At 36.0% G+C, this 10,829-nt stretch overlaps 1 protein-coding gene across 1 annotated transcript; it reads left to right on the top strand.

Moving 5' to 3' along the window:
- Nucleotides 1–587: 587 nt before the first annotated feature.
- LOC104242532 (double-stranded RNA-binding protein 2) lies at nt 588–7,006 on the top strand. The gene is made up of 3 exons (XM_009797608.2): nt 588–1,228; nt 4,190–4,409; nt 6,083–7,006. Exons 1-3 carry the CDS (start codon nt 983–985, stop codon nt 6,817–6,819), a joined length of 1,203 nt encoding a protein of 400 aa, XP_009795910.1. The 5' UTR covers nt 588–982; the 3' UTR covers nt 6,820–7,006.
- The last annotated feature ends 3,823 nt before the right edge of the window (nt 7,007–10,829 follow it).

Genomic DNA, 10,829 nt, shown 5'->3' on the forward strand with positions numbered 1-10,829 from the left:
GCGGACCGCGTTGTGGCTTTCGCGGCCGCACAATATTTGTGCGGTCCGCGTTTTAGGTCTCTTGGCCCAGTCTTGGTTTTTGTTCCAATTTTGACTCCTTTATTAGTTGATTATGCCTCATTTGGCTCATTTTGATCAGTTCCTTCAAGCAAGCATATTACATTAGTTTCCGAAAATACCTTTACACATTTTTGTCCTAAAACGCAAGTAAAAAAGCAAATCATAGATTAAAATCCCTACTATCACCGATCAATCCAACCGTTGGATCCACTTTCTTTATAATGAATATATTCCAATTAATATCTTGTATCTGCTAACTCAAGACCTTACATCCTACTCTATTAATGTGTAAGTTGTTTTCCACTTGGTCAAAAGATTAAAAAAAAGAATAACACTATAATAAAGAAGACAATAGAGTAGAGTCCACTAAGAAAGATGAAATAGAGATAAATTTAGAAGAAAAGATACATAGAGAGAGAGATAAGGTGGTGTTGAAAGAAAGTGGAAAATCCACTTTGAAGACTGACAAAAATTGAGAAAATCTAGGTTCCCATTAACACATACAGACTATAGCTTTTTCCTTGTTAGACAGAATCATATCCATGCAAAAAGCCTAACGTTAAGTTGACTCCCAACTCCCAACTCCCCTACCCACCCCACCCCACCCCACCCCACCCCACCCCCTCAAAATTATTCCTGACTTTGGTAGAACCAAAAACTTACAATATCAAAAGAACTCATTAATTCTTCCCCCACTCAAATTCAAAGCTTTGCTCTATCTCTTTCATTAACACTTCTTTCTTTCTTCTTCTTTTTATCACTCTACAGCCATGTTTGGCTTTCTTATTCTTACGGGCGGCTCAATAATATTAGTGTCCAAAGCCAAAGTTTAATGGGACTACTTGTTCGAGAACCTATCTAAACCCAAAAAGCTCTTTTCTTCGACCCATTTGCCCATTTCATATATCCGACCCGACTCAATATGTACAAGAACCAGTTACAAGAGTTAGCACAGAGGAGCTGTTTCAATTTGCCCTCTTACATATGCATAAGAGAAGGTCCTGACCACGCGCCGCGTTTTAAAGCTATCGTTAACTTTAACGGCGAGAACTTTGAGAGCCCTCACTACTGTACCACTCTCCGTCAAGCTGAACACGCTGCAGCTGAAGTTGCCCTTAACGCCCTCTCTAATCGTGGCCCTTCTCACTCCCTTGCCGCGCGTATACTCGTAAGTGTATTCATCTTATTGCTGTTTTTTCCGTTAGGGTTCCGTCGGCATTTTGCCGTGTTTTCCGCCGGAGTTTTGCTAATGTGCGCCGTGTGTGTTGACTGTGTTAATGTGTGCACATGTTTACTGTCCTTTTTCGAGCTCTTAACCGGAAATGATGACTCCGGTTTTATGAGGTTAGTTGGGGAAATTAATGGGTGTTGAATTGACCAAAATGTCCTTATCCTCATTTTAGAATTTAAGTTCTATGCACTCGTGTAAAAAAAAAATATTTACCAATCAGAGTAATTGCATTTAACTGTATTTAATACTTGTAGCATTAATTGGTAACCTAGTATAAGCAATAGAGTTTAAGTTATATACATCCTTAGTGTAAGTTTATCTTTAGGTAATAGCGGAGTCAGAATTTTTAAATAAGTGAATGCAAGAAGAAATCAAGTGGAATCAACATATATAAAATATATGTAAAAAATAAAATTGACCTATTTATATACTATAATTTTCTAACCAAGAGGTGTCAATTGACTCCCTCGGCAAAGAGTGGTTCCGCCACTTGCTGTAGCATGTACTTCCGTAGTTTAAGGAGACTTGTATTTACTGATTCTAAGAAATAATCTATTATAACGGAATAAATTAAATAGATGGTGTAAAACTCAATTATACTATTAATTTATTTAACTTAACTATCATGTATTAAATGTAGCAGTAGAATCTTCTCCTTTTTTGGGGAAAAATGGTTGGTTAATGAAAGTACAGGGGAATAAAAAAGTTTAGGGGAAGTTTCGTGGAGGGACCATAACTAATTTGACCCATAAGGTATTTCTTGCCTTCACATTTGCATAACAGCTGGTTCGGGTCTCCTTGTACTGTTTTCATAATTAATTTCCTTAAATGAGGGTATTTTAGTACTCAACAACGACATTTTTAGCTTTTTACTTCTTTTTTTCCTTATCACAAGTGATTTTGCATATTAATTTTGCTACCTACTTTACTGATTCTAATCTTAAAGACCCCATATTAAATATGTGTGGAAAATGTAGATGAGTCCTGTCAAAGGTGGTAGGAATCAGTCAACATTTCAAAGATTTGTATTATGAATAATAATTAACATTGGAGGTTATGTGATAAAGACATATAGTTAAAAATTACTGAGTTCCTAATTTGTTAATTAATATTCTACCAATTATGATGTTGAAATAAGTATTAATGCATTGAGAAAATGAACACGGCAACTGCTAAAGTTTAGGCGATATCTTTCCATCTGCCTATCTGCTCAAGTCTAGTAGATAAAATTACTTGCTACATATACAGATGGGAAGTAAAGGGGGTCGGTCAAATAGTCGAGGTAATGTAGGTTGACCTGACCACCACCGTTATTTAAAAAAAATGAATGTGGCAAACTTTGAGTATGGCACATGTGTGGAAGCTGAGCAACTTAGTGTTGAATTAATTTGAATCTAGAAGCCAATCAAAAAAAATAATTTGGATCTAGAATTGCTTCTATATTAATGGAGCAGTTTTATGAGAGAGACTGAACATGGGGCATTGTTGACTTTGATCATGTGTGTGAACTTTGGCTCATTCATTGTAATAATTTATTCAATATTGAGGGTAAGTATATGACGTATCGAAATATTGGGTATTAAATAATGTATGGCACTTGTGGAAAATGTATTTGGCCCAATCTTCCTATTTATAGCTTTGTCTCCCTATATAAACTTTGTTCTATATTTTAAGAAGCACATGCATGTGGCCGTCCACTTCCTTGAGGTCTCTTCATATAAATGTCGTATTAAACTGCCATATGCTACATTTATGTGTGACTACATTTTTTTCTATAAAATTTCATATTACTCATACAATGTTTGGTTTTCAGTATAAAATTATGCATAACTAATATAATCTATGCATATTTATCGGAGGTTAATTTGCAAGAAACTATGTATTATTTGATAAATAATTAAAATTGGATAAGAATATGTGTTTTAGCAATATGTGGACGACAATATCTAAAGACAAAACAATCCATGTATTATTATTCGCCGATAACAATCCATATATTATTATTTACCACAAAACATTACATGCATTATTATTCACCTTAAAAACAATTCCAATTCCTGCATTATAATTCCCACATAACTAGACTGTAAACCAAACGGCCCTTACAATAATGTTAAAAACCTTTCAAAAATTTATTGGAATATGCTGAGCAACTCAATTTATGCTTTCAATTTGATCTTTTTCATGATAAACCAGATTTCACAAAATACTACCACAACAACTATGCCTTAATCCCTAGCAGATTACACAAAACAATCCATTAAATTACTCTAATGTATCTTAATCAAGTTAAGCGATTTCGACTATAAGCCGAGTCAAACCATACAATGGAAAATGGGAGTGTTTTGCGTTGGCCTTGTAACCTTGTTCCACATAGGAAACATTGAGATACTTGTATATTTTTTGGATTTGGGTATGATAGTGTTAAACATTTACTGCTTTGCAATTTAGCATTACAACTTATGATGTCACCTGGCATAACCAGAGGCGGAGCTAGGATTTAAAAGTTATGGGTTCAGAGTTCTAATTCTTTTAAGTTACTGAGTTCTAAATTAATAATTAGTACATATTCAATGAATTTCATAAGACAAATAGAGGGTTTGGACCAAAGCTATGGGTTCGGCCGAACCCGTAGCTCATGGGCTAGCTCCGCCCCTGGGCATAACTAAGGTATAGGGGCAGAACAAGAGGGGCTGGGGTCTCATAGCCTGTAGCCTACGAAAATTTTGAAAATCTACTTTTTAAACTTTAAATTTTTGGAGGTATGGTTGCAGATCCCCTTTATTTTCAATTTAACATTTCGCCCCTACAAATTCACTAATCAAGAAGCCAATTTTCTTGTGATGACTAGTGTGATGGCATCACTGAAGTTTTGTTGTTCTCTTTGTCTCCTTGTAGGATGAAACAGGCGTCTATAAAAATCTATTACAGGAGATAGCGCAAAGAGTCGGAGCTCCTTTGCCTCAGTACACAACATATAGGTCGGGACTTGGGCACCAACCCGTTTTTACAGGAACAGTAGAATTGGCTGGAATCACATTTACTGGTGAACCCGCAAAGAACAAAAAGCAAGCTGAGAAGAATGCTGCCCTCGCAGCTTGGTCATCTTTGAAACAATGTAAGTCTCCCACTCAATTAAGAAAAATATTATACTTTGAGTAATTAGGCATAGTTCTATAGTTGATATTTTCCTGCATGTGCTGCTCGTGGTCAGTGTAAGAGTGCACCAAACTGGTATGAGTTACTAGTGTCCAGTAGTGTGGTAGTAGGTTCATATGTGCTCCTCCTTATTCTTGTTTTTCAGAAATATTTGTCTTTCCTGTGCTCCTTATAAGTATCAGAGATTCGAGGGGAAGGAGCTTCATACGTGTCACTGCTAATTTATAGATTAAAATGCTTCAGTATCAATTCTCCTTTGTCGTTTGGAGGTTTAGCCACTACAATATTTGGCAGAGAACATTGGAATGATGAAGAAAATGGACAACGGAAAGAAAGTACTTTAACGGTCAATCAGGCCTGGGATAGGATAGCTAATATGCATAATACATAAACAGGCCTTCAAACTTGGCTTAGCTGGCAATTATGCCCTCCAACTTTGGGGGTACACAAGTAGACACCTCAACTTGTATGGAGTTAAACAAGTAAACACAAATGCTGACGCGGCACTGACGCGGCACATAAATTTTGGAGGTGTCTAGATGATTATTTTATAAGTTGGAGTGTTCAACTAACAAAGTGGAGACAAGTTGAGATGCCTACTTGTGCACACTCAAAGTAGAAGAGCATATTTGCCGGCTGAGGCCAAGTTTGAGGGTCTGTTTATGTATTATGCGTGGCTAATAAGATAAATTCAAAATTTGAAAGAATTTCGTATCAATTGCCTTAGTGTCCAACATGAAGTTTGCTAATGTTAGGCGTTAGAATGCATGAATTCTCCCATTTAAAGCTACAACAAGGTTGCCTTTTCCTTGTAGCTCATACAGTCATCTTATTATTGGTTAGTATTCAGTTGGCATATACTCTTGCTTTTGAAAAATTTCTCCCAACTCCCCACGGAAAACTCAAAATATTGTAAAACTTGTTCATTCAGATTTCCAGTTGAAAATTTAAACAAGAATTTGGAAAAAATTGATGTAGCAAAAAGAGTCATTATGAAGAAGGCAACAAGTTCATTTCCTGTTTTTCGGCCTATCCTTTCTGTTTACCTCTTGCCGGCCAAAAGATACCCAACTTCCCTTCTCTCTTTTTCTACAGATTTAGCATAAGACTTGATTAAAATATGACATTGAAATAGCATCATCAGACTAACAGCTGATAGTTTTGCATCTACAACTTATTGCTAAAAGCTCATATTTCATGCTACTTTCATATCGATTAACTTGTGCTATTCATGATAACTGTGAGAGGATGGTGTTAAGACGGACTAAAACGCTTAAGCTAATTGATGAAAATAAACATTTCTCACCGGGCTGACCAATTTTACTGGGCTAACCAAATAATTAAAAGCAAGATCTGTACAGCCTGCCCTGTTTGGTTTATTCAAGAAACATATTTTGGTTTCTGTAAATCAGACAAATTCTTTTTGGGATTTTGGTTTCCCGAAATAATGCAAAAGGTTCTTGAAAAATTTATGCATAAACTAATTAAAACACAACTTCTACCCATTATTTTGTGTTGACTTCTGATGTTTTGCTATTGAGATAAATTTCCTTTTGCTCCTCATTATGCGGCTGCTATCATTAATATAGGTCGTTGTTTCTTTCTAAAAATTAAACTGGATTAATTTTACAGTGGCACAACAAGATGCAAGTTCATCGTCTGAATCAGAGAACAATGATGAGCAGGAACAGATCAGAATAGCAAGGGCTTTAATAAACTATCGTTTGAAGGAAAAGTTAGAAATGGCCAAATTCGGCAATGTCTCAATACCATTCCAGAAGAAGTTTCCAATTCCAACTCCTCGACCATCTAGTCCACAACGTCCTGCAGCTACTACATCCAAACTCCTCCCCTTAATCTGCCCAAAAACAGTTACTCGTTACAGATCATCATCCTCCACGACAATAAATGACAGCAATTCCTCATTTTCACAGCCTATGCCACAATCACAGGCTTCATCATCAGAAGGCCGCGCAGCTCCATATATGCCAGTTAGACCATATAGGACACCTTACCGTGGTATTGCTCCACCTGTTACAATAAGAACAGCAGTGCCAGTTTTCTCTGCTCCGCCTCGTCCACAACCTACTGGATGTACGCCTCAAATGATGCAAGCCCGACCTGTTCGAGTTGCACCACCTGTCTGTGTTAGGCAGGCTATCCCAGTATTTTCTGCTCCACCAGCCAAAAAGGAAACCGTGGCACATGCTACAACGCCAAGTAAGCCATTAGCTCAGCCCGAGGAAACTGAGGCACGAGCTACTATGCCAAGCAAGCCGTTAGCTCAGCCCGAGGAAACTGAGGACAATTCTGGCACTGAGGTTGATGAATCAACGGCAATGAAGTGCTTGGAGGAGCTCAGTTTATGACAGTGGCTTGGTCCTTTGAGTCTACCAATACCTATGTCAAACATTTTTGTGTCTACTTTTAATGCTTGGTGGTTTAACAGTCAATGGAAATGAAATGCTTCAAAGAATGATAGTTACCGGGACATAGTTAAATCTATTTATATCTGTGTTAACATTTCTGTATCTACTTCCATTTTCTTTTGTTTGATCCCCTTCCCTATTTTCAGTGTCCATTTTCTGTGTTGTGCATGTTGATGCAGCTAATCTAGTTTCCGTTATTCTTCTGGGAATGGATTCTGAACAATATTCTGAAACTTTGGGCTAGCTGCTATGCTTATGACCATCATATGTTTCAGATCCTGGAATATATTTTTTGGTAATTAAAAGAATTTTATTTACCAACTGAGATATGTATAAAAAAGGGCAGCCCGGTGCATTATGCTCCCGCTATGCGCGGGTTCCGGGAAAAGGCCGGACCACAAGGGTGTATTGTACGCAGCCTTACCTTGCATTTCTGCAAGAGGCTGTTTCCACGGCTTGAACCCGTGACCTTCTGGTCACATGACATCAACTTTACCAGTTACGCTAAGGCTCCCCTTCAACTGAAATATGTACCCAAAAAAAAAAAACTGATCCTGGAGTATTACTTACATAGGAGTCAAATAGGTCGGAAAGAAAGAGCATGTAATATATGAAGCTGGAGCACATATTAACTTGTATAATACTCTGTCCATTTCAAAAAACAGAGTACACGCCCTAGTAATTCAAAGATTAGCTTTAGTCTAATCCAACGTCAAATTTTAAGCTTAATCAAGACATTGCTAGTCACACTGTAGAAGTTGGATTTTAATAACATATGCTGGCCACAATCAATGGTAGTCCTCCGTCAACCAAGACATTTTGAGAATACCTTCCCCTTCTCACCTCCCAAGTGTAGTAAGAGAGACAAGCTTGTTGACAAAGCACCACACGAAGTAAAGACCGATGCACAAAGCTCCTGCTATGGACCGTTCAAACTACATTAGATTTATTATGCGCAGTCTTACCTTGGATTTATGCAAAAGGTTATTTTGCATGATTTGAATCCATGACCTTTGGTCACATGACAACAGCTCTTATACTATTGCGCCAAATCACCCCTTCAGCACGAGACTTGAAGTAAGAAGCAATGCACAAAGATCGTACACTGTGGACATAGGCGGATCCAGAATTTGAATTTTATGGGTTCAAATTCGAAACTCTACCACTTTGCGTTTAATTTACTGCGTTCAGAATCTATTTTTGCAGTTATTTAACCCGTAACTTCTTCATTAGCTCCGCCCCTGACTATGGACGGGGTCAAACTACATTAGATCTTTATACATAATTTTACCTTCCATTTCTGCAAAATATTTGCGACAACAACTCTTACCATTGTGCCAAACCTCCCCTTCAATACTAGAATTAAGGAGAGTTAGATTCAATTCCGAGCTCAAAAACTTCAATTAATTCCATTCACTAACTACGTTACCAACAATCACTGCACAACCACATTGCTGTCTCGTCTAACTAGTATAAGATTACAAAACCAAGCATTCAAATGAATTAGATCTTGATAAAACAAATCAAAGAGAAAGGAAGTCATAAATTTTTGTACCTACTTAGTCGAATAAGCATGAAACAACACTCTTTAAATCAAATGTGACTAGTCTAAATCTTCTAACACAAACCAAGAAAGATTGTACAGTACATTATGGTTCACTAGTAATAAATTCTTGCTCTTAAATTCAAACAGAAGCAAAGTATGGACCCCTAGAAATTTCACGTTCTCAACTGTTTCAGCAAAACTTATGTACAAGTCAGTTTCTTTTTTGTCATTACTACAATAGTAGGGGAAACATTAAAATTTGGACCATTTCTATGATTGAGCCATGAGAATACTCGATTGGTAATTTATCCTTGCTCTTCATTTATTGTGTATATGAAACTACTTTTGTCTTTGATTTTTTATCCCTTTGCTATCTATGGAGTAACAAGCAGAAATTCAACTTTCTTTAATTGTATTTGGACCCAGTTAGATATATTGAATAAGATATGCTAGCATTCTATAGTTAAAGGTATATATGTTTGAAAAGGTGTGTGAAAGTTTAGAGGGCGAACGGATAATTTTAGGGGTATTATCACTTTTAGCTCGTGCCAAAAATTATTTATGTTCGATAGCCGAAAAAATGTATAAAATTTGTATATAACATACAAAATGTATATATATAAAATATAAAAAAAAAATTGACTATTATTTGAGAGTGGCTATAGAGTATCTTTTTTCCTTAATTTTTACGGATATTCATCCAACTAAAGTGAAGCAAAGTCGTAAAACAAAATTTTATAGCAAAAAGTATATCAACACTGTTTTTTTGCATGACAGAATAGAGTTAGAAATTAATTATAATATAGAAGGTTCGCTCGGTTAATTTATGGCATCAAGTGCCGGTCACGACTTATTCTATATATTTCTTAAATGTATTTAGAAGATTAACGGGAACTTCAAATAGAGTTGCATTCAGTTGATTTGATGGCAAAAATTGATGAAATGTTTTTCATCAAAATTGGTTATTAAGTAACTATTTTGAAAACTCTGATAGAAGGTCATATGATATATTCTCAACGTTCTCTTGCACGTGTAACTGAATTTATGGTTTACATGGATTTAATTCTTTTTAGTGTTTTTAGAGAGTGTTGACAAGTGAACCTAAAATAGAGAGATTGCAAGTTGAAGAATGATTGTTGAGCAGAGAAAAGGAGAATAGGTTCAACAAGTTGAAGAGTGAGCTTCAAGTAGAAATAAAAAAATAAACTCGATAAGCCAATGAGTGGGTATTGAGTAAAAAAAAGAAGTGTTTTGCCATTATTTTCTTACCATATTTAGTTGATCTTTCTCTTAAAGAAATGACAATATATAGCATAATTGGTTTTCTTTTCCTAAAAAAAAATTATAAATCTCCCATATCAATTTGCCTAGTTCTTTTTATTGTAGGAAAAATATTTTAGATTTCTATAAATTGATGATCCTTCTTTCTTATTCAGTAGCATTCACAATGTAGCCTAAAGGGTTTGAGAGTCTTATTTAGGGCGGGGAGTTTTTGAGACAAGTGTCATCATGTCACTTGTGTGTCTCTTTATGAGGTTATTTTCTCAATATTTTATACTTTTTTATAGAGTTAATACCCTAAAACCCGCCAAAACTATATAACTTTTGTCAGTTGCCTACCTAAACTATCGTATGTCCCCAAAAATTCCCTGAATTATATCCCCGTTCATAATAAAAAAAAAACCTCGTCGCTGTTTACTGGTGCGTGTAATACACTCTCCAACTTATTTTTAAAATCTATCACATGACAATCTACGTGGATATTTGTTTCGTTTAATCTAAAAAACGGACTTAATTAAGAATTTTAATACTCTTTATTATATCATTGTAAAAAATTACATGGTAAAAATAAAAAAGGGGCTAGGTATGAAACTAGTGGGTCAATTGTAAAAACCTCATTTTCTCTTTGTTCTCATCGAAGTCTTTGCCCTCATCGGAGAATGGCTGCACTAATCTCTCTGTAGCGTGATTTTCTCCATTAATCTTCGTTCTAACACTGATTGCTTTGTCTATTTTTGCTTATGTTCGAAAATTGGGGTAAAAATTAGGATTTCTTCTCCTAAATCGATATAGAAGACTAGGGTTTGACAAACCTAAGTTCTCAAGATTTTTTAAAGAAGATACCTAAATTGTTAAAGACGATAGCTATGATGGATTATAATAAGCAGCGGAAGCAATCCCAGTATCAAAATCACATGTAATCTAGACAACTAGTATATACAGGGTTTCACGGGTTACCTCTTGAAGCGTGAACATATCTCTTCTATCACGTGAGCCTTCAGTTCCATAACTTCTCAATGGAACCTCCATCACCCGCACAATCGTGATCCTCGAACGTTCCACGGTCTTCTACTGTGCTACCCAAATAATGCCGGAAATAGAAATTTCGTATGAGCGAAATTTC

The sequence above is a fragment of the Nicotiana sylvestris genome, chromosome 11 (assembly GCF_000393655.2).
Source record: "Nicotiana sylvestris chromosome 11, ASM39365v2, whole genome shotgun sequence".
NCBI classification, from domain to species: domain Eukaryota; kingdom Viridiplantae; phylum Streptophyta; class Magnoliopsida; order Solanales; family Solanaceae; genus Nicotiana; species Nicotiana sylvestris.

Excerpts from the sequence above, each read along its gene's own strand:
- LOC104242532 (XM_009797608.2), top strand. The coding sequence starts at position 983 with ATGTACAAGAACCAGTTACAAGAGTTAGCACAGAGGAGCTGTTTCAAT. Across the intron at positions 1,229-4,189 it reads CCCTTGCCGCGCGTATACTC|GATGAAACAGGCGTCTATAA; the intron begins GTAAGTGTATTC and ends GTCTCCTTGTAG. Across the intron at positions 4,410-6,082 it reads TTGGTCATCTTTGAAACAAT|TGGCACAACAAGATGCAAGT; the intron begins GTAAGTCTCCCA and ends TTAATTTTACAG.